Consider the following 24,781-nt stretch of genomic DNA (forward strand, 5'->3'; position numbering starts at 1 on the left):
TGATTCTATCATTAAAATGATGCACTAAAACACCACTACAGTCAGTGGCAGACAATATGTCAGATTTCTAATGGTTAAGAAGAAGAACATTTACTCTTCTATCTTACAAAGTTAGTGAAGCTGAGAGAGATAAAATCAAATAATGGTCCTCTTAGAGTCCTCATATATAAAAGACACACAGAAGAGAAAAATATATTCACAAGAAGAAGAAAATGCCACGGCTGATCCACAGAGAGTGGAAAAACTTTCCCTGCATTACCGCCAAGCAAGGAAGCTGTCAACACTTCAGAGCTGCTTCCTTCTCCTCCACTAAACGATCACTCTCTTCCTCCGTTAATGTCTCTGGAGACTGTTTGGATTCAGAAACTCCCCCCCCCCCTCCTCCTCCTGGTAGTAGTGACACTGATGCCCGGCTGGGGGGCTGAGGCCCCCCCCCAGAGCTGCCTGCTTCATGTCAAAACTCCCCAGGTTGACAGCACATGGAACAGGATACGTGGAGGGGGTCGGCCTGACGTCTTGAAAATATCAGGTAATGGGTGCTAATTGAGATCCCTCTAATCTTGAACGTTTCCTCCATGTGTCGGAATTAGGAGTCAAATTACCCATCAAAGGGACGCCATTAGCCTCCCCCTGTCATCAGGCCGTGTCATTACAAGCTGAACGGGTATCAGTGTCACAACATTCTGCTTTATGGGCAAACAAAGAGGGACGAACAGGAATGATATCAGATCCTAATACTCATGCAGCTGACTTATTCCTCTGACATCAAGCCTGTGTTGGGAAGCTCAAGTGATGTAATCCAAAAGATAATATCGACTTCTTTGTTCGAGGTGGTAAGATGTATTGATGTCAGGAAAAGGCCCAAAAAAATAGTCATCTAAGCTCTTTACTGATCAAGACCCGCCTCCGCTGGGGTGCTGGTGGTGCATTGGGTAGTGAGCGCCCCCCATGTATAGAGGCTATAGTCCTCCAAGTTCAAATCCAACCTGTGGCTCCTTTCCCTCTCTCTCTCTCCCTGATGACTCTATCCACTGTCCTATCTCTACAATAGAGGCACAAAACGAACAAAAGTAAACCTTTAAAAAAAGACCCGCCTCAGCTCAACCTGTTACTAGGTTGGCTAAAAGTTACCTTTCCTTAGTTGCCTTAGCAACAGTTGTTACACTAGCTACTTCTTTGAAACACAAGTCAGCTTGTTTGAATGCGAACCTAAACCCTCCATGTTCACCTTTTCTCCAAAGTGGACACCAAGAAAAAAACTTGATAGTAAAAAAAAAAGAGCCATAACATGCGACAAATCTCGGTCATCATCTCCCTCCAACAACCTGTGAACCTGCAGCTTTGTGGAAACAGAATCAGAAGAACGTGCCCAGCTTTCATTCTCTCTTCACCGCATGTCACAACTCTGCATGAAGAAGACATGCCTCTTGTGACCCAGTGCTGAAGTATTAATACACTCTTCCTCACAATGGATCATTTGCATAAGCAAATGAGGGCCAAAAGGAGCGATTAGGTTTTTTGTTCCGACGGTTATTGCTCCGGCGAAATCTCCGCCCAGCAGCTGTTGGCCTCATTCACAGCCGCGCTAAGTCGTTTTCGACGCTGCCTACAAAAGGCCCGATAGATCGCAGATACCGCCATTGAAACACAGAGCGTTGAAATAAAAGATCCAAACACGCTGATACACTTCGGCTAGGCTCCTCAGAGCGGAGTCTAAAAAGAGCTCGCAGAGTCTTCTGTGGCACTCCTAATTAGCTTAATGAGTTTTTTCTTCCTCTACCACAGTTAGATCATTGCATTTAATTTAATAAAGAAAACAACTTTCTTGAGCTGTGTGTATGGAAATGTGCATGTTTGTGTGTGTGTGTGTGGGAGTGGGCGGAGGATAATTACATTGAAGTCCCTGAAACACGGGGTCTCTTAATCCCAAATGCAGTTACACTTATTAAAATGGGGAAGGGGGGAAGGAGGGGTGTGTGTGTGGAAACAACAGGGGCCCATTTCAATTCAAAACAGAAGGAAAAAAAAACAAAAAAATTGTGATTTATCTCATTGGCAGCCGGTCGTTTTGTTTCTGTAAGCAAGTCCCGCCAAATTAAAAATCAGCCTCTGGGTCGGGGTATCCAATGCTGATGCACTAAAATGCTGCTTAGTGCACCGCTGAGATTTCTGGGTAAATTACGGACTGTTATTTGTCTCTTTCGGCGTTTGTTTCTTCAACAACAATCATATCTACTCTTCACAGAAGTCCTCATGTAGTGACGTTAAATTAGGTTTGACATTTTGAAAAGGAGTGCAAATTGGAAATATGTTTGAAATGACTCAGAGGAGTCCGCTTTAGAGCGTTTTACGTTCTTTATGACCGTACACAGCCCTGATGTTATTTACGGTAAACCCTGTATGAGTGTGTTTCCTCTTGTTTATAATGATTGTGTGTTTTTTCACTGTGGAATATTTTTCCCCTACATGACATCCTGGTTTAATTTGTAGGTAAACATTTTTCTGTGACTTCTGTGATTGATCTGTGATTGCTCATGTGACTGTGTCTATGAGTATTTAAGATGACGCTGTACAGAGTCTGATGGACAGCAGGTGTGCTCAAAACGTCACCCTGGTGAAATAGATTTTCTTGAATACAGCTGGAAGTGTAGCTTTGCAAAAAAACATCTTGGACTAACACTGAGAGACCTCTTGACCAAGTCCACATAACTTGATGATATCAGAGAGCAGTATTGATGAGGGGTTTGTTCACTCAGCACAGTGGACAGTTTTCACTTTAGTTGTACATATTGCATCACACTTGGTCAAATTACATCCATCAAAACCTTTTTAAATATTTTAAAATGTCTCCGACATACATGGGATGAAAAAAATAAGTTTACTTTTCCTTTTCCTGATATTGTATTTCAAAGAAGAAACATTTAAAGGAGCAGTATGTAACTCTGACACCTAGTGTTTAAAATGGGTACTGCAGTCCAAATTCAAAACATTATAGAGAGCTGTCTCCCCCCCTCCTCTCTAGAGTCGATGCTCACTCAGGTCACCATGTGGTGGACTCTGAAGCTTCAGTGTTTATCCAGCTCTGCATGGGTCTGTAAACCTTTCTGTGTTCTAACCTCTCTCCATTTTTCAAAAGCATCTCCAATATTGATCCTAGTTTGAGCACGTTTCTGCTCGTGGAGCTTATTAGAAACATGCAGAGGCTTTTTAGGTCGGGTACAATCACTTCTATCTGAACCACTTCTCTTGACCCGCTTCCATCGCTGCAACACCTGTTGGTTTGACGTTTCTCTGGCAAACTGAGGGGTGTCCAAAACGGGCCGTTTGGGGTGCCTTGAAGCCGCCTACCTTCTCTGGTCCAAACAAATCCAGAGCATTCAGGAGCAGAATCTAAAGTTAGAAGGAGGACATACTGGCTGCTGCATTGTTGTCAGAGAAGCCAGCACTTCAACATAGCATGTTTCCTTAATGTCTGATCAGATAGTAAGCTCACTTTATCATTTCATTCAGTAGATATCTTACAGATTGCTCCTTTAATCTTCTAGTGTACTATAGGGGGAAAATACCATTTTGGTATGGGAACTTTTTCTCTGTCATCCACAACCAATTTTCCACAATTCCTTTTTTCCTAGCATTTCCTCTCTTACTCGAGACCACCCCGAACCTCCTCGCTCTCTTTTTTCCTACCTCCCTCTCGGCATCTTTGCCTCTCTGCCCAAAATAAAAACCAGTTGGAGAGATGCAGGCTGCAGCTCCTGCCGGCTGAGCTCTGCTGACAGCTTAAGAGGGACTCCCTCTTTTTTATTCTCTGCCCTCCATGTGGGAAACCTGAGGCCTCAGCGCTGTGGGGAGCACGCTGGGATGAAGACAAGCCTGGGAGGCCCAGCTCCACATCCTGGAATCTCTCTCACACACACACACACAACCACACACATCTATTGACCTATGCAGCCGCAGTTATGAAGTCTGCATCTCAGACTGGAAATACTGAAGATTTGTAGCTGTTGGAGAAGAAGACGGTAACATTAAAAGTGTTATAGAAATGGTCAATATCTTAGATAAACCATAAACTTCAAATGGTATGGTTAAGTGTCTTGCCCAAGGACTCATCGGACATGTTGCTGCAGGAGCAGGGGATCGAACCCCTGACAAAATAGTCATGTGGTGCACATTTCCATCTTCCATGTGCAGACCACATTTGTTTTGTGCATTTATCAGATGCTTCAATCAGAAGCCTCTTATTCTGACAACAAAAGATTTGATTCCTTTTATCCCTGAGCCAAGACGGCAGCCTCCTGACAGTCGAGGCCAATCCATCACACATCACTTCATCCATCATTGCTTTACATGCTCATGCACGCACACCGACAAATCCACGCAGAGCCCCTATGTGCCACAGTCACCGTACACTAGTTGATGAAAAAAAAAAAAAAAAAGAATCACAGTTTGAAATTGTTCTGGCCAAGCAATCAAAGCAATAAAAGCTCTCATCCCCCCCTCCCCGAGGATAACCGCAACAATCCACCAGTTCACATGGCGGGTGATTCCCAGTAAGAGGACAGAGCGCTCTGTTTGACTCGCGAGCTGCTGCAGAGCATCACATGAGAGAGAGAAAAAAAGGCTTAGGGCGAGCGTCATATCTAAGCATCTGAAAATGAACATGGGGGCCGAACGCCTTTGTGGAAGTACAAATCCAGAGCTTTATATGAGAGGGAGGGACACGACACTGAGCGCTAATGGCGGCAAACAAACAGGATTCCTAATCACCACTGCAATGAGGAGTAAAGGGCACGGACACAAATACCACACAGTTCCCCATGCTACATCACAATCTCACTTTATTCTCCTCTTTCTCACACAACAGGGACGATATTATCCAATAGCAGACACCCCATGCTGCGCCCGCTGCCGCCATAAAAGCAGCACTTTTCATACGGAGCGCTTTGCTATCACTAATCATTAACCAGCGCCTGGACTGCACAGTGATTCTCACACAACACTTCAAAGACAAAAAAAAGATGAAGATTCAATTGCTTTAATAGGCCCCGGGCAAAAAAAAATGCACACTTCAACCCGTCAATAATGTGTCATAGGCTATTTCAAGACGAGCGCGCTGATGTAATTTTTATGTAGTGCAAGATCACGTCTTGTTGAAAAGTCGGAGGGGGTGTAAGAGGTTTGGATGTGCTGGGGAAACAAAGATGGAAGAGATGAGTGTGTGTGTTTTCTGGTAATGAGCTGCAGCAGAAGAAAGAAGGAGAAGAAGAAGAAAGAAGGAGAAGAAGAAGGAGAAGAAGAAGACAGACGCAGAGCACAATCACAGCTAATCAAATCCCAGCCAGGCTCGCTTCATTCCAAAAGGGGAGGAACCATCTGAAATATCTTTATTTTCAAAGCGGGTAGTGCTTCTGGTGGCGTGATGAAAAAGTTTCCTCAGCTGCCCTGTGGTCTGTCATGAGCATGCGTGCGTGTGTGTGTGTGTGTTTTCTCATTTCCCTCTTTTCCTGCAGACTCTGATCCAATAATCGTGGAGTGGAGAAGCGATGCATCCTGAACGATGCCGCAGCCGTTAAACAAAAGGGAATCTTGGAGTCTTGTGTCTGAGGCGTCAATAAAAGTTGAAGCGGCTTCACTCTGTCTTCACCTTTTCAAGCCCGCCCCCCCCCCCCCCCCGCCGCTCAGAGTATTTTGTTAAAAAAACCAAAGAAAAACGAGAGCGACATGAAAGACAATGTCTGACGATGGGGAGGGGGGGGGGGAGCAGCGACATGAAGTGCATAAATACATTATTAGACTACTGTTGCAGAGAAGAGGAGGGAACAGGAGCGTGAAATTTTCAGAGAGGATGCTGCAACACGCTGTAACTCCCGGGCTAACTCTTTCACTGCATCCCTAATGACTCGACTCGTTTCATATGCATCGTCAAACAAGTCTTTGTTGCCTCTCTCCCCCCCCCTCGATTACAACCAAAGTCCCCGCTTACACTCTCCTGGAAACGTGGTTGTACAGCTCCTGCTGTGTTTCACGTTTGTAATAAGGTCATCACAGCGTACAACAAGACCAACAAAAAAAAAAGGATTACTGCCTAACGGTTGTGTTCCTCAGCCATGCAGTCGAGTGCATCTTACATACATTAGTGTTTCCCAACTGAGAAAAGTGTAATGGTGACTACAAACAGCCGGAGGAGATCTACCACATTCATTTACTGGACGCACATACAACAACAGAAATACTTGTAAATGGGACTTCTGGGTCTTTTGAGGACAGCCTCATGTGGTCACTCAAGGTACTGCAGTTATTGGTGTCACATTTCAACTACGAGGCACTCAAACGTTTTTGACTTATCCTGGTAGATATTTGTATTTAAATGTGTCATGATTGGTTTGTCGGCTGCACGGTTAGCGCTGTTCCCGCGCAGCGAGGAGGTTCCTGGTTTGAATCCCCATCAGACAGGACGTCCCTGTGTGGAGTTTGCATGTCCCCCCCCCCCCCGTGCATTTGTGGGTTCACTCCGGGTAATCCGCTTTCCTCCCACAGTCCAAAGACATGCTCCTTAGGTTAACTGGTGACTCTAAATTGGCCTGTAGGTGTGAATGTGAGTGTGGCTGGTTGTCTGTCTCTACATGTCAGCCCTGTGATTGGCTGGTGAACAGTCCAGGGTGTAACCCCCGCCTCTCGCCCAATGACAGCTGGGATCGGCTCAAGCCCCCCCGCAACCCCGAACGGGAAAAGCGGTAAAGATAATGGATGGATTGGTTTGTTTTTTTTCAGTTACAGCCAAAATCCTTTGAAAGGGCATAAAGACTCTTAACCTCCATCCTCGAGTCCAAGAGGATTCCACCTAATTTGAAGATATCTCCTTCAAGCGATCATGAGATATGGGACAGAATGAGATGTAGGGTTGGCTGGAACACTGAAAAACATAATAAACTATACACAGCTGTCAGTGGAGCTGAGGTATGGATAGGAGACCCCTGTTATAGATGTGCCAGAATAGAGACGGCAGCAGGTTTGTCATGTATTTCAAAGAGTTCAACAACAGACACACGCCTCCCATTGGTTCAGAGGTAGGGGAAGGAGGATCAACAATGAACAGGCTGTGCTAATAAAAACCAGCAGGCTCTCTGGGTCCGTGGGTCATCCTGCTGGGATTTAAACCGAAAGGAAAAACTGGGACATTCCAGGTGGAACACCCTTTACCGACTTTGACACACAATAACACACTCGAGAGGGTTCATGACACACAGCTTCACCGTCTATCTAGTGAGAGCACACACATCTACAGACACAAACAGAGATGAGTGACCCCCTCTGTAGTTTGACCTACCTGTCATCATCAAACACATTCTATCCATCCTTATTTTTACCACTGCCAGACTTTTTCCACTCGTGTGTTTGCACATGTGTTCTTATGTGTGTGCTGCCGTCGTTCAGAGTTGGGCCCCAAAGTCTTCAATCAAAATGCTTATTAGATTATATATAATCCTGTTTGCTTCACTCAGATATTTCTCAGTTTTAAGATGAAAGCTGGTGTATGGGAATCTGACTCTACAGAGAAGATAGGGTCCAGAAGGTTGATTTTCAAAATAAAACATTAAGTTAAAATATACAAGTTTTTTCATAGACAATAAACCTCATACTAGGATAAATAGATTTCATTTTTAGTCTTTCAAAGATTACAAATATGCCAAAAATATCTAAGACGCTTAGTTTGCGACCAAACATTTTGCCAGTTCCATTCAATCACGCGTTTCTTTGTGTGCATATTTTCCCCCAGCATCTCCCAATATGTTCTATTATGTTCTATTAAGTCACCATAATAAAATCTGCAGTGTTTTTCCTCACCTGCAAATTTGGCAGCTCAAAATCTGTACCAGTCCGTTTTTATTTCTTAAATCTGTTTACTACGCTTAGGATTCTAAACACTAAATCACTGTAGTATCTGATTTTAACCTTAATCCCAGACTATTTGAAACATAAGAAAAGCTCTGAAAATAAAATATGTATAAATAGCAGAAAAACCCTATCAGCCATGGTGGCACGTGACCCATTTTCCACCAATCACAGCCAATATTTATCTTGTATTTGGCAGGTGGAAGGTATTTACTTTCTTCTTACTTAAAAACCTGAAACAATTCAGGAAATAGAAGAAATGCCAAACAAATTCTTACAGGGAATGCAAAATTATAAAATAGATTTTTTTTCTTCAGAGTCAAAACCCAAAAGTATTCAATTACCAACAACATGAAAGAGAACAAAGAAGAAATCCTGACATCTAAAAGCTGGAGCAAAACACATGTATATACACAAAAGTGCATATACAAGACATGACATGCAAGTAAAAGACTCTCTCCTCACACACACACACACACACACACACGGGGGATTCTGCTCGTACAGCTGAGTGATGTAAAGTACCATCTCCCTGACACCAAATGTGGGTCAACAGCCTTTTAGGGTCAGACTGAGCTCTTAGCCCCGCACGCCGCTCTTGTGCTTTAAGCCCAAATGGCCAAGGGTTCCCCCCACTTACAACCCCCCCCCAAATCCCCCACAGTGACAGACTGAATCTCCACTCCCAGCGGGGGGACAAAGCAGAACACGTCACGCGAGCCTCGCACCATTACTGCTCCACTAATGTGCAGCATACTGTCAGAGTTAGCCCGTCTGCGTTTAAGCCCGTTCAGACTGCTATTAGGAATGTTGGCAAATTCTTTGATCTGATGAATTTTAAATACCTTAAGTGGATTCCATTTGGATATTTGTGACACTAATGGCTGCACTACTACCAGCATGTTTGACACTCAAACGTATCCTTCTCTTATGATGGCTATAAGCTCTGTAAACTGAATCATCAGAGTTGGTAAACATAGGTCTTAAGACTGTTTTGTCTCGAGGGTAATTCTTGTCTTGCGTGCATTCAAAGCTCTTAATTCTAAGTTTTCTACACATTTCTCTATCTAGAGTGGCTTCAGCTTTGTGTCTTTTGTTTTTGTTCGTTCAGCATTTCTAAACTGCATGTGAGATTACTTCTCTGTGCTTGACATTTGAAGAAAAGTCCACGCTGAGGGGCTTTTACAGTCAGACAGCCAGACTGGCTCCAAATAGGAGAGAATGACATCATCACACCACCATCAGACATGGTCAATACTGGGTGGGGATGGCCCTCAGACAGTCCCTGACCACACACACACACACACACACACACACACACACACAGACAGAAACTTGACCCTAATATTTGTTTTGCTGAAACTCATTAACAATATATTTATCTTTCTATCATCTGAAGGCTGCCGATATTTCCTCTCACACTGTCCCACTGTTTGTTTGTGTTAGCTTACTATTACTTCTGCTTTTCCTGTTGTTGTGTCTAACACCTTTCAGTGTCTCCCAGGGATTTATCAGTGTCTTATCCAAATACCGGTAACTCGCAAATGGAAAACTCGAGTCCCAAACTGAGGGGAAACAGCATCAGTAAATCAGATCATTTGGTTTTGATGGCCTAAGTGTTGTAGCCTAAGTGTGGATTATGATGGCTGTGATAGATCTTTTCTGTGGATGTTTGACTGTAGGACCAACGAATTTGTGATAAAAAAGTCATTTGGGGGAAAGTTTTTAAGGCTGTTGATCAATCTTCTGCAGTCGTGTTAAACCTGAATGAGAGCCGTCTCTGCAGGACATTTAACACAGATTAGACAGATTTATTGGCGAAACAGGTCCAATAATGAAACAACTCTTTAATTCCCCATGGAAAAAACCTTCAATCGACATTGATTGATTTCTTGAGTTTTTCATGCCACACAGACGAACATATTGCTGTTTGGGAACTCGTGCAGTTATTTAACGAGAGTTTCAAAGGCTGCAGTTGTTTCGTTGAGAGTCTAATATTTCAAAGGATTGGTTTTAATTGGCCAATGATTCTGTGGGTTCAAAGTTTTTGGCTTCTTGTTGGATGAATCACAAACAATGCATGAGCGCTGCCTGTCCAGTGGCTGAAATACTTTTCAATATTGCTCAAATAAATCTTTGACAGACGTAATAACTTGTAGAATCTCCTTAAGAACAATGTCAATCAATCAAACCTTTAGGACATTGAGGTTTCCCTTATTTCCAATGGTGTTGAGATGACAAGCACATTAAAACAAGCAAAAACAACAACAACAAAAGTTTAAAATCAATTAAAAAGACCACTAAGATATATGTTCAGAAGTCAAATTCCTTAACTCTGTAAGAGAGGGAAGATCTCTAATCTTTAGAGTTTGCTGGAGGGTGTTCCATAAAATTGATGCTTCAAAAGAAAATGCAGATTTACTGAGTTTAGTGAAAGCTCAAAACACTTTAAGAACGGGCCAAACAATGAGCACTGTGGACTGTTGAATCAAATGAATCCCTTTGTCTTAAAACTAACAAAAACTAATTTACAAACTCTGAAAGCTGAAAGATGTCGAGAGGTGATGGAACAGTTCAAATGTAGAATATAAGAGATTTCATGAATTTATGTTTGAAAGAAAAATATCCAGAGATCCCTGGCTTAACCCCAGCTTATTATCCCTTCACTTTATAAAAAAAACCCATAATGTATGCTAGACATCACTGCAATCCTAATTGCAGCATAACAGAATAATATTGGGATAAAGTAGACGTTGATTAAGCTCAGATCAAACACTTATTTCAGCTTCTGATTGGGACTCAGTAGGAGGGAATATTTAGTGTGATCACAGCAGGTCGTCTTCCATTAAAACGTTGGGAGTCAGCGGCTTGAATACAGATTACACATATATGGAACATAATCCCCATCAATAAAGCAACTTAAAAGGTAAGCCAAGCAGGATATTCGATGTAATCTGAAGCCGGCTTTGAACTGGGAAACATTGGGCTCTGCTTTATGGTTTAATTTAAGATGTTAATAAAAAAGGTATAGAGAAACATCTATGGTTATTAAAATGGATTTTTCCAATCCAAGACTCCACTTTGAATTCCCATTTGACTGAATCGCTCAAGGATAATTCCCTGTTTGTTGTATCAATATGAGAACGAATCCATCGGAACAAAGAGGAGACACCAATCACATGCTTCACAGCTTGTGGACTCAAAAAATAAGGAAACATGTTCAGAAAAGTTCATTATTTCCAGTCTGTTGGAGTGTTGGTTCCAATTTGTTGGTCTTGATTGATGTTTATTCTTCAGAATCGGTCATACAACACTCTTTATTTTGGCGGGGTTCCTATTAAAGATAATGTAAGAGACAATACAGATTTGTGAAGAAGGGTTGAAAGACTTCTTGTATAATCTGAAGCATTTTTCCATCAAGGAAAGGGTTTGGTAAATATTTCAGCTGCTCGCACAGGAACATGGTCAATAAGGTGATCCTGCTTTGTCCTGCTTTGTCCCGTGTCATGCTAATTGAGAATATGTCCTGCATTTCATTGGCACTACTCTTCCAAGGTGCAGGCAGTCGACTTTCTAAAACCTGGCTTTTATTGAATGGATGTGTTAGATGTTAGTGTGTCAATCAATAAACACACACTTTGGGTCAAGGGCTCGCCAACCTGTCACCAACCTCGTTGCCAAGACATGGCCCAATGGAAAATTCACTCTTTGGAGGAAACTACTACAAGATTTCAGCCAGAAACGGATGCAGCTACAACAAAGACTGGGAAAGCATTAACTCTTGGTGAAGACGGTGGAGGGCGACGTCCAGAACATTTGTTTTTTCAATTGTAAATGAAACACTACCTGGGTCACTTGTAAAAAAAAACAAAAACCTGGCTCCTACTACACTATGCAGCACACACAATCATACAGGTCAGCAGACTGTAGTAGTAAGCTAGATCCTGTAATTTGTCCAGACTTACAGATCGCAAAAACAATTTCATGTATACCATATGCGACCAAATCAGCCTGTTATTGTTGACATTCATAAGCTAATGGTTTCAATATAAAAGTTTATATTTTGCTGTTATTTGGACATTATATGGAAAGCTAAACTACCTCTAGGCATTGCGCTAACATGTCCCTCGTCTTCCTGCACAAACATACTCTTGGTCCCACATCTGGCCTGTTGGCACCTAGTCCTCCCAAAGTGGTCAAAGTAATACTTCTAACCATGAACACCAAACCATGTGTACTCATTTTGATTTAAAGGCCTTCTTTGGATTCCACCAGGGCCGAGACCATGACGTCATCAAAGCTACTTCTTGATGGAGACATCTTTACGATCAAAATTGAGCTCTGGAAAAATCTAATAGTGAAAACATTGGGTTGGTTTTGTGCCCTGGCTTAGAGTAAGTATATGCTTGGGTTTTCATCTCCCTCTAAATGCTGAGGCAAACAAGTTGTGGCAGTGCGGATAATAGAAACCTAAACCCTGTGTAGATAATAAATAACTAGCGGGAGCCATCTGTACTTTAAGAAGTGGAATGATGATGCAGTTTTTTCCAGAAGGGATATAGAAGCAATGTGGAAAAAAAAGTCTTCAACTGTCTGGTCTCAGTCCCACCTGAGAACACCCAACTGACCCCTCGAAACCCACTGAGCCGTCCTCTCCCACATCCATAAAGGATTCCCCGGGGCAGCACATATCTCTACTGTAGCTCTTGGCCTTGATCCAGGGATTAGGAGTGGAGGAGGTCTGGCCTGTCTCTCCTCACACACGACATAACCGGTTTCCTCGATGTGGGAGCAGATGGCAGCAGACAGACCCCCAACTTAATTTGAACCTATCTCACGCTCCACACTCGAACTTTATCGTTTGTATGAGACAATTCGGTTAACTGATGGTGTCAGCCATTTTAAATTATTTTTAATGGATCTCTGGCTGACAAAACAGCAGGCGTGAGCAGGGACAGAATCCAACATGTGCAATGTAAGTGCATTGTGTTCTGCCGATCAGCTCATTCCAAAACCACAAGATAGAGAAGTGCAGATGTGATACTTGAAACGCCCTTTGCTGTTTGATGAAGAAGAGAAACTGAAACTTTTCAGCCTTTTTTGATGTGTGGCGTTGAAATTGAGCTGTAAACGTAAAAAAAAATGATGGAAATGAAGCCAAAAAGTTGAAAGATATCCATAAAGAAACTTTGAGGTTTTACATTTCCAACATGGACTGTATATAAAAATGGACAGTGTACCTCAATCTCCTCCGGCTGGTCAAAGATGAAGCCAAAATACAACGTGACAGGCACTAACATAACGTGAATTTAGAACCAGAGACTGCGCAGTAAGAATCGGCTTAATGCCGAGAGAGTACTGGCGTCAGACTGCTTCCATTACCAAAATATTTTCGCATGTGTAAAGTTTTACGCAGAAGTTTTTGATGTATCATGAGTAATAATAATAATTTTCTTTTTTTTAAAGTGAGATTTTGGGGATTTTTGTGCCTTTATTGAAGAGATAGGACAGTGGATAGAGCCAGAATTCAGGGAGAGAGAGAGGGCCCGCCTGGAGGACTACAGCCTCCTCATGGGGCACGCGCACCAACCACTGCGTCACCGCTTTTTATGCATTTTTAGACTCATGTCCTGTATGTTAACATAGAGCAGGCTTGTTTTATGACCTGTACTGCAGCCTGTCAGCCGGGGGAGTTCTACATATTTCGGCCTCACTGAAGGTGAGGTTAGTCAGCTGTTTTATAGTCTATGGCTTCCACTGTGAAATAACCATCTAATGTTAGAAATATAAAGACAGCACTGAGCTGATGGTTCTTGTATATACAGTACATGTTGTAAAGCAGGAACAGATGTCACACTGTTGGAGGAAGTTTTATGACCTACATATAGAGCCAAACACAATACCTGCACTTATTTCCCTAAAGCATAACTCGCCGAGATAAAACGATCACTTATCTTATGTCACCATGCACGGAGGACTCCAATGCATTCCTTTAAGTGACGGGAGACGTCTGCAGAATTGCTTTTCACACATTTCAAGAGGAATCAGTAATGCAACTCATGATCACTGATGCTTCTCCAGCCTCTACATTTTCCGGGGCCTGAATTCATAAACTGAGACGTGTTTAGCATCTTGTTGAACTCGCAGACAAGGCTGGATTTTTAACAAAGTCTGTGAGCGTTTACAGGATCTCTGCATGGAAATGGATTCGTTTCACTGTCATTTTTGCACATTTTTGGCGACCATATTAAACACCCAACCACTAAAGGCAGCTCCTGAAAGAACAACTATTAATGTAGTAATATGAAGGACAGCAATGGGTAACTATTTTAAGACTTTTTCTTTGGCTTTTCTGACTTTGTAAGTATTTTTTAGTAAAGTTGTTGTGAGGAACTTTGTGTGAGTTTGTGTTGATCTTGGCAACCCCTTTAAAACAAAGCGTACATCTAATTTCTTTGCTGATTTTGTCCTGTACATGCGTAGGTAGTGTTCTATAATGTACAGATTCTTCCTGCCCGAGGCGCTGAATGCGGGCAGAGAAGTTAGGATGTTTCCATGTGCACATGACTGACTGGGACCCCTAGAATATTAGAACTTTTCCCTCCCCAATATACAATTATTTGTATTACTTAATGAGGCTCAAAGTACCCTGCAGCACCCCTGCCTCAAGGGCATCACTCACTGAGAATGATTTCCATGGAAAACAAAAAAGGCAATCCAAGTCTGTTTCATAACAGGCATTAAAAATGACGATAAAGAGAAAGTCAATCTTGTTTGCCATATCGAGGCTTCATTATTCAGTCGGTTTCATAACCAGCTACAAAAAAATGCTCAAAGTATTTTCCATCAGGCAGATTGTCATGAAGATGACACTTGTGGTTTTCACTCTTTGGGAGAAATCTTGGTTAAATCACTTTATGCCTCCCTCATTAAGGGGGCCATCAAAAGGTGTCAAAGAGCAAAAATTACTACACACACTCTTCAGACACAGAAATACATACAGGGGTTCTACAATCAACATGCCACTGTGGATCGTTGCATTTAAAGAGACACACACACCAAAACGGAGCATTCTGAGAGAGCTGGTTTATACAGGGTCACAAACCTCCTCTGGTGCTTGATTCGTGTTATATTTTGACCAAAGCACAGCACAGATGTTTCATTTAGACCACAGGGGGACTGTTTGAAAAGGTTGGAAAGGGGGATAATATGTCCTCTTTAATGGAAGCTTTCGGCAACTCATCATTTCATTTCCTGAAACATGACAATTCCTTTAGTAGTTTTGTTTTCATACTCTTTTGTTACAGTGTAGAAAGTCGGTGTTAAGTTGTGTTTAACAGCCTTTTCTTCTTCTTGTGATAATCTTCACCTAGAATGTTTTCTAAACTACTTGTTTGAGGCCAGTTCTTAAATATATCATCATCAATCCCTTCTCTAAATATAAGATGCATTTGGCTCCGGGATTCAGAAGCAGGTGAGATGGAATAACAAGTAGGCATGTAGATCTTCAAAGGCGTGCTATCTGTGTTGCAGATGAGCTCATGAATCTCCTCGGCTATACCTTCCTGCTGATGACATCAGTTTTTTCAGGTGCAAAAGTTCAAGTCCGTCTTGCGTTATGTAGATGTATTTCACCGGAGGCCAAATACGGTGGCAGCCGATCAAAATCCTGTCCCTGTTCTCATCAGCAGGTTTGGAATCAGCGTTCAGTCTGAGAATTTTTTTTTTTTTGTGATGACCCTCAAGCAGAGATGATCCCCCCCCCCCCCCCCCCCACCACCCCCCTCCCCACACCGAGCTGCAGTGAGACATCCTGTTCTGCTCAGCGAATGGTGAGAACACACATTGATATTCTGCATAGCAGCGAACGCCAACATCTTGTCTGTCTGGGTCTATTCGCACTTTATGAGCCAGAGAGTGGAGCAGCTGAGGCGCAGAAAGATGTGCCTTTTTTTTTTTTTTTTTTTCTTTCTCAGGTCTTAAACGCTTGTGAAGAGGGGAGAAAAGTCACAGCTGTGAGTTCCTTCCAAACTCCAGGTTAGTCTGGCAGAAAATAGACAGACAGCAGAGAAGAAGCAAGCCTCTTTTCCACTCCTCCTTTCCAGATGAATAGTTGACTTTATGGACTTGGCTGCAGAGCTGCATTTGTCAGACTTTGAGTTTCTCAGAAAATGAAAACAAGTCTTAGTTTAAACTCTCCTAGAGTGCGAGTTCAGTCCTTTGCTCGGTAACATCTGCAGTCTTGCTCTCGTTCTACATGGATTTATCCACCGTAGTGTGAGAATATGTGAAATAATCAAACAACACTAAAGCTCTTTTTCAACGTGAAAACAGAAGGGAAAAAAAAAGATTAAGAAACACCATGAGGTCAATGTGTGTGGGCTTACAGAGACATGGGAACCACAGGGAAATAAACAACACGGGTGATGTCTGTTGGTAAGGGGATTATGGGGGATATCCAGTGAGATAGACTTCATCTTTATCATACAGTGTAACACAGTGGCACCTACTGTTTTCCCATGAATCAAACAAAATGATGTTTAAGCTCACTGAAGCTTTTTTGGGCGTTAAAATCCCGACGTAATTATACTGTTTAGAAACTGTGTGTGTGTGTGTGTGTGAGCGTTTCTGTCATAGTGTGACATCTGTACGTGTTTGGTTCTCATGTGAGGCTCCTGACAGGTTGGATTAGCAGCATGTTTACTCGACACTGAAGGAGGGAAGGGGTGTGTTTTTCATTCATTCATACTTTTAGAGTAATGCAGCGAGACGAGTGCTGGACTCAACTCTAGCGTAAACATTTGAGGGTTCACTTCCACTACGGCTGGATTACCAACCAGAAAATAAAGTTATGATATTCCAGATGTGAATGAACCAAAGACAAAGACAGTATACTATTCCCGTGAATTTAAGAAAATGTCGACTGAGAGTGAGCAGCACAAACAGAACTCTTAAGTCCTCCATTGTTGTTGTAGTCCACCTGAGCATGGCTCTTGACTGGAACCGTTAATGCACATGTTCATAATGTCTCTGCTTTCAGGGGCACTGAACATTTGCAGTTTACACGGCGACTTAAACGTTGTAGTTCTCAAAAGTGTAATCTCTTGAACCCGTTTTCAAAACCTCCTGTTTTCATGCAACAAAAATGTAAACAAACTGTTTCCGACTTGTGTACATATGGCCTACAAGGAGCTTAGAAGCTGCATCAAAAATAGATTCAATCACTTAGAATTTATATTTAGGTTAGATTTGTTTTAAAAAAATGTCTCCACTTTTTCAAATGTTGAGTTCTGAACATTAATATTTAGGTTGTTATTTGGACAATATCTGAATTCCAATAGAAAGAGACATTTTCTCAAACCAACTCTCAGCAAACCTTTTTGTCATGTGTACTTAGGCAGGAGGATACAAACACAATGCCCACAGAAGTGGGAGGAACAGGCGGGCCAACAGGAGCCCACATCTAATTTCTGCCCTGGAGCCACCTCGCTGTAGAATCCAGCCCTCGTGTTACCACCACCAACAGGAATCCCTACAAAATCTTACACAAGGCACAAGCTTTGGATTCACTGTGTGCAGCTGCCTACCTGCCACTGTACTCTATCTGTAGCTCTCTCACACACACACACACACACACACACACACACACACCTTTGACCTGTCAATCTCACTGCTCATCACATTTCTAACAAATACCCCCATGTGCACACCGACAAAGAGCCAAGCGAGCGCCTGCATCCGAAACACAGCACAGAGCAGAACAACACACTATTAGACAACATGTGCACACACAGCGTAGATGCAGTGATGAGCAAATGCATGCACACAAGCGAACACACTAACACACTAACACCTTATCAGGCTGAGAAAGCTGCAAGGCGACGGCTGTCTGTCTGTTTGTCTGCGCTGTCGCTGTGTTTTTTACTCTGGTGTGTTTGTGATACAACACGACTGCGTTGGCTCCCCCCTCGGAGGGCCCCCCCCCCTCTTATTCCCCCGGTGGAGATGAAATGTAATGGAGCCGATTCAATAAGAGCGCCGCCGCCTCCTCGGGAAAAAAAACAAAAAACGGGGAGAATCAAATCACACCGAATCCCTCAGAGGCTTTCCCAGCATTCACTGCTGCCTTGTAAGTAGGGAAGGGGAAATAAAACAATGGCGGCTAATTCACTCGCCTTCTGCACACAACAAATCCTCAAAACACGGATTGGAGAGCCAATAAAGCAATTAACTAACACGCTTCTACAGTATGTTTCTAATGTAGAGTCGGTGTATTAATTGGAGTGAACACTGAATTAACACACCCACAGTTACTGAGCTTGTACGTACATAGAGTGTATCATCTCCTGTGACTTCATAATTTTATGTTTTTTGGAAGAATAAAACGGCTATAAATGCCAATCATACACCAAAGGACCCTGGAGGGAAATGTTTTTTTAGACCTAATGTTGGGAAAACATGGGGAAGGAGGGGTAAAATACTCAGCTTTGGACAATATTTAGCTTGGCAGGATGAGGACGGGAGAAAGACCACCAGTGTCCCAGCAGCCTGCAGCAAGGTTATGCAATTTTGTTTCTGTTTCCCCAAAACAGAAAAAAAGACAACGTTCCCAACCAGATATTACACCACACACCACCCACACAACAAACCACAGAGCAACACAACTAAAAAAACATCAAGGGCCTTTGACTGAAAGCATGCACAACTTCCAATTTTATCAGTCTTGTTAAAAATATGTAGCTTCACATAAATAAAAGGCATCTGAGAAAAACGTCTAATCCTGAAAAGCCGATGTTACAGAGCTTGCCTTGAAATGTTGATGCAGCAGACTATAGAGTGAGCCTGCAGTCCTCATGGTCATGCTCTTTAAAGCAAAAGGAAACAGAAAACTGTTCCCAAAGGCTTCTAAAGGCTCCCTCTTGCCTCTTCAGATGTTTTTTGTTTTTAAACCTCTGTAGTCAAATGGGAAATTTCTGACAGCGTTTGAAGGAAATAAGAGGCAATTAAAAATTAATTCTGATGGATATTTTTGCAGCTGCTTGTTGTCTTTTCTCCTCCCACTCCCGTTTCCTCTTGGGCTGCCCAGTGTTGCGGTGCTGTAGAGAGGCAATCGTACCTTTTATGGCCCCCTGGAGGAATTAGAGAGAGAATACGGGGGGGGGGGGGGGGGGGGGGGGGTTTGTGATACTCAGGTTTGGATGTTAAAGACGTTTCTTTTTTTTTGGGAGGGGGGGGGGTTCTGTTGTTAAATGGGTCGAGTGAGGAAGGAAGTGACAGCGCCAGGGTTAAGGAATGAATTTCCTTCTTGGCCCGGCAGAAGTTTGTATAACATGATTCAGGAAGACGATGATGAGCGTGGTGATGAGTTTTGTCATCAGTTGAAGCGGTAGCAGCAGCAATAGTTGTTTGAGTGTATTACAAAACTATACTATTTAGGCTTTTCTGATCAGTCGTGGTGTTAAATCAGAATCAGAATCAGAATCGGGGTTTATTGCCAAGTATATTTACACATACAAGGAATTTGACTTGGTGTATTGGTGCTAAACAATTAACAAGGAGATAAAGCAGAACTAACAACAACTTAAATAATACAGTATAAGAAGATATAAAATAGAATTTAAAAATGTAAAATATAAAATATAAATAAATAATAAATAAATGAATAAATAATTAAATAAATAAATAATAAATAAATCTCTGTTAAGTTAAGGGATCATCAAATAGACAAATGTAGATCAACTTTTATCCTGCTTACAATAAGGCCGTTGCAAAAGCGCAAAAACTAAATCTGGGAAATATGAATTTATTTTTCTCCACTTTAAGGTGGGCTAAACTCTACAAGATAATCAGGCCAAATTTTAGAATCAGAATCAGCTGTCGGTTCGATTCTCTCCTTCTGATTAAAGTGAGCAAAGTCAAACTTTTTGATCTCATACGTTTTGTACTGTGGTGTGTTTAGAGGAGGGCTCGACTCTAAAGTCACATTCGACCGCAGAGTATTTCATAAGATCTGCAGTCTTAAGAGTCAGGACTCTGGTTTTTAGGTGAACTGAATCTGTTAGTGTGTGTGGTCTGCTGGTTGGGTCATTACATTTCTCTCCATGCACCATTGGAAACAACACTGTTAAATCTCTCATTATCTGTTAAATCTCTCATTATCTGTTAAATCTCTCATTATATGTCCTCATCATCTGTAAAGATTCAATCTTTTAGTTTGGGCCAGGCTCAAACTTCCCTGCTTTGTAATAATCTTATTTTAAGACATTTGATAAGACACAATATTTATTTAGGTTTAGCTCACTAGCTTGTCTTACGTTGTAAACCATGTTAAAGGAGCTCCATTAGCATGTGAGATAGATGGATATATACAGACTTTATCAATACCTGCAGGGATATTAAAATTGCTCTTGCAGTCGATGACATTTAGCGTGATAATAAAAAAGAAAGAACAAACACACACACATGGATGGGTGTGTGTGATCGCTGTTATGTTTGCAGTTTGATTCATGATGCGACCTTGTGCAGATTAGTGCAATGCAAATTAAGATGAATATTATGTAAGGCAAGATTAAAAAAAAGAAATCTCTTCACCAAAGCATTGACCCCCTCCCGGTGGATTGTGAGTCATCATCTTGTGACAGTCACAACATGGCAGCGTCGACAAAAAGGCCTTTCACAAACACTAATGTTGAACTGTGACATCTTTAATAAGCTGCGTCCAGCTCGAGTCAGGGCATGGAATGATCGTAAATACAGAATGATTAGATCAATCTGCTTCTGTTGAAGATCACAAAAATAAGAAAAAAAACACCAGATTCAGAAAGTGGAGATGAGAAAAAAAAAAGACAAATCCATCACAAAGCGACATGCGAAGCTTCATGCTGACCAAGTGAAATGTAAGACTGTTTACTTTTTCACTTATCATGGCACGTCGGCCATTTTAAGTGTGAGTGTAGGGACAGAATAACATTTTCCTTCACTCTCACTTTCTATGGACGTGTTGTTGCTTTGATCCAATCTCCACATTGCTTAAGCTCTGATATCAGCGTGTGCTGCCATTTGAATCCCATCATAACAAACACTCCCGCTGCAGAGTGAGACCCCCCCTTCTCTTCTCTTCTTGGCATGGCAGGGTCTATTTCACTTCCTGTTCAGTAGGGGGGCGGACAGGAAACAGGAAACATGCTTTTCGGGTTCCCTCAGAAGGTATATTTTTCTTCTGATTGGGGATCTGCGAGTGTAACAGAATCTCTTTAAGGAGTTTACGTCCCTGGCACCTCGGCAGCTGTAATCAAAGCCTCCTGAAAAGAGCGAGTGTTTCCAGTCTGAGGGCAGCGGGGGTCCGCCATGGAGACTTCATCCATACAGTGTGAGAAGAAACAGGACTGAGCCGTCCCACCAAGAACATTCTTTCTACCAAGTGTAAAAGTATTTAAACATATTCAAATCTCAAAAGGGCCAGAGGCAAACCGAAGTCAAACAAAACGCGGTTCCTGATTTTAATTTTCAAAGATCAACATCACCTCAGATGAATGTCTCTGTGGTGGAACATAATGAAATGCGATAAAAGCTTAATGTCTCTGAAGCCGAGAGGAGCAGTTGACGGGGAAGATCGAGGTGGAAGTTTTGAGGGTGTGCGGTCGGAGTTCTCATAGCGACTGAATACTTCTTTATTGACTTATGTCCCTGTCACTGTTCAGATGAATGAATCACTTTCGCTGTAAATGTGAAGAAAATATGAAGTAGGAACACCAATGAGATGGTCCAAGATCACAAAGCTCAAAGATGATGTCCTCTAGTTTTTTAAACAGAAATTCCATACTCTCAAATTCTTGAGCTGCTGTAATGCACAAATTTCCCCCACGGGGGATCAATAAAATTTATCTTTATCTTTATCTTGAAGTACTTATAGTAAGTCATTAGAAGTTGCACTGGTATATAAGCTGCAGTCTGTTTCTGGAGGTCTCTCATTCGGGAAAAAAAGGTTTTGATTTCCTCTGTGTGCAGCTCAACATGTAGTTTCTGTGTAGCACTTTGTGGTACTGATTTCACCATGTGGAGTTTGCAAGCATGCTAGCTACCTGTATGGAAGAGCTCTCAGCTCTATAGCCTGTTAGCCTGTTAGCATCAGGGGGAACACCTTTCTCAAAACACTCTTTCAACCAACAGATATGTACAATAAAAATGAATGTCATAGTGAGGGGAAAAGTACAGAGGCCTATTAGGACCAGGCATAAGAAACCGGCATGACATGATGAAGTTTAATAAGATCTTGTGTTTGCAGCCTTTCTTTCTCAACCTTTAAAAAATGAAATGAATCTCCACCGTCTCATCCTTTTTCCTGTGCCTGGCCCTAATCCTGTCTGTTACAAATAAATACGTTAATGAATAATCACAAAAAAATACATGTACCAAAAAGCACAAACTCCAACTTCATGATGTGCAGAGGTGGAAACCAGAAACTTCACCTACGAGACTCCATATCTATCAGGCCTATTTTCCTCTGGTGTGCATCATCAGCATACCTCCACACACGTCCACATCAGGGATTAAAAGAATAACAAAACACACAGAGACAACAGCAGCGCGATGAATTATGAATCAATACAAGCTGCAGCACTCATGGAGTGCTCGCAGGCTGCTGGGGCCATCTGGGGATGCGTGGAAAAAGTACGACGACGACAACAACGACAACGAAGCCCATTCATTGAGCTGGGGATGTACCCTCATGCACTGTCTGCGTCTCTGCTATACGCTGCAGGCTCTCCTCGATTGGCTTCAAGTTTCACCCAAAATCCATCTTCTCTCTGCTCATTGATCGGGGGAAGATTGGGGAAGCAATTCAGCACGGACCCGCAGTGCTGAAAAACTGCTGCGGCTGACAAGATGCCAGCGTTTAGAAGCGTTTTTTTTTTTCTGGCTGGCTGTCACTGCGGTGGACTCTGCTTTGGGTAATAAGTTTGCAAACGTCCACTCGGCAGCTGTTTGTGCATACAAAGTAGATGCAGGAAGATAAACTAAACCCATGCCAGGAGAGTGTAATAATGCTAAAATGCCTGTTGCCAATCAGAAAAGAAAAGTCTCAAATCATGGCAGTGGAATGTTTCACAGAAAGTCAGGCATGAGGCAAAAAAAAGGTGAAATCAACAATAGAGCGAAAGAAAGACAGAAAGAAAGAGAGGTAGAAAGGTCAAAAGAGACGGGGGAAGAGAGACGGATTTCCAAAGGTTTCCATTCACTCACTGCCTCCCCAGAGTAATCCCACATCTCCCCCAGAGGACGACGCATTGTGTCGAGCAGTCGGCGAGCTGACATTTACCGCCTGCCTTCTGTTGCTTTGATTATTTTTTCACATCCAGGTGTGATCCAGCCGCCTGCTGTCTCTGCACAATAATGATGCCGCAGAAGCACGCTGGAGGAAAGCTAGGGAATGCAGAGGCGGAATCAGGACCTGCAGAAACCTTTTTACTGACTGGGTCGAGTTTTTTTTTTTGTATTGGGAGGTAAAAGAGGTTGCTGAACCATGAATGGACGCCTGACTCCGATAGAATGCACACTGTAAGTGTCACCAAGCAATTACTGGATTTTCAAGGTGCCAACAGAGGACAAACTAAAACTACTGCACAGGACTATTTAGGCAGAAAGCTAGTTAATGAAATCAATCTTCCAGCACCGACACTTTTTAAATCAGACCCCTTCAGGTGTAAGAATCCACGCCCTACCTGTCTGCAGATGGAGGTCTGTCGTTGCGGCCCTTGCTGACTTGTGTGTACAGGGTGTCTGAGAGTTGTTGATGGTGGTGTGGATGGACGTGGGGGTATTCCTCCCGGGGGCTGTGGGGTCGGCTGTGCCCGCTGTCCACCGAGCTGTTCAGGGGGTTGATGCCGGCGTACGGGTGCTCCTCCTCCGACGCCCTCTCCGACGTGCGGCTAATGTCCAGGATTTCAGCGTAGTCCCGTTCCCTGGCTTGACGCTCCCGCAGTTCCCGGGTCTTGGCCTGGATCCTGGGTGAGATTTAAATAAGACATGTTGGATGCCACATGCTCTCACTTGGTACTCATGCTTATTCTATTTAGTTTTTTATTCTATTTTTCTACGTTTCCTACTTCTGTATTGTGTTTACATTAGATTATTGATACTGCAACACAGTGTATAAATCACAGACTGTAAATATTAATGTTTGAAGCCTGAGTGACGTCACCCATCTGTTCCTGCAGGGGGCTCTGGAGGCTCATCAGCAGCAGCCATGTTGGAAATCCTGTCTCAGTCTAACTTTCAGTCAACCTAACGACAGGCTGAGAGCTGGAGCTGAGGCGGGTTTTAAACCTCTTGATGAACCGTTACATAGCGCCCACCTGTCAATCATGTCTGCCACGCGCCAAACTATGGATTACATGTATTGTTCATTAAATCAAAACAGAGCTGTCAGTGACGACAATAACTAATCAGACCTATTTCGTTCTGTTGTACCAGGCTGTAAACATGTTCATTTCTGCTGTAAAAACAGATTTTTTGCCTGTGGTGTGTATGTGACATCCTGTGTTCCTGCAGCCAGCCTCAAGTGGACACTTGAAGAACTGCAGGATTTTCCCCTTGACCTCATTGACTTCACTTTTCAAGACCAGAGGTTGCTGCTCGGGAATAAACATGTCCAGTTGTCCAAAGGTATCCTTGCACTTTTCAACATGCACCTGAACAGAAATCTGATCGTCAACTGTACATGAACTAAACATGAGGCTACACACCCGAACACTTGGGAGGAGCTTCAGTGAAGGGGAAATGTTGCGACAGTGTTGTTTTCCAGCTATACAACTACATCTCAAGCAGAACAACTTTCATTTGTTGGGTTAAGCCTCAGTTATTAGAGACGTGTCAACATGTGCAGGAC

The 24,781-nt window shown here is 42.6% G+C and overlaps 1 protein-coding gene across 6 annotated transcripts in view; it reads right to left on the reverse strand.

Annotated features, from left to right (window-relative positions):
- Window positions 1–24,781, reverse strand: part of pard3ab (par-3 family cell polarity regulator alpha, b) — a 270,125-nt gene that overhangs the window by 39,829 nt on the left and 205,515 nt on the right. For 5 of the 6 annotated variants that reach the window (XM_061045451.1, XM_061045450.1, XM_061045449.1 and 2 more), the window contains one exon: window positions 23,616–23,897. The exons of the other annotated variant lie outside the window; for it this stretch is intronic. In XM_061045451.1, coding sequence (XP_060901434.1) covers window positions 23,616–23,897 — 282 coding nt within the window. The remainder of the gene's footprint in view (window positions 1–23,615; window positions 23,898–24,781) is intronic. 6 annotated transcript variants of the gene reach the window in all.

Source organism: Labrus mixtus, chromosome 8, assembly GCF_963584025.1.
Source record: "Labrus mixtus chromosome 8, fLabMix1.1, whole genome shotgun sequence".
Taxonomy (NCBI): Eukaryota; Metazoa; Chordata; class Actinopteri; order Labriformes; family Labridae; genus Labrus; species Labrus mixtus.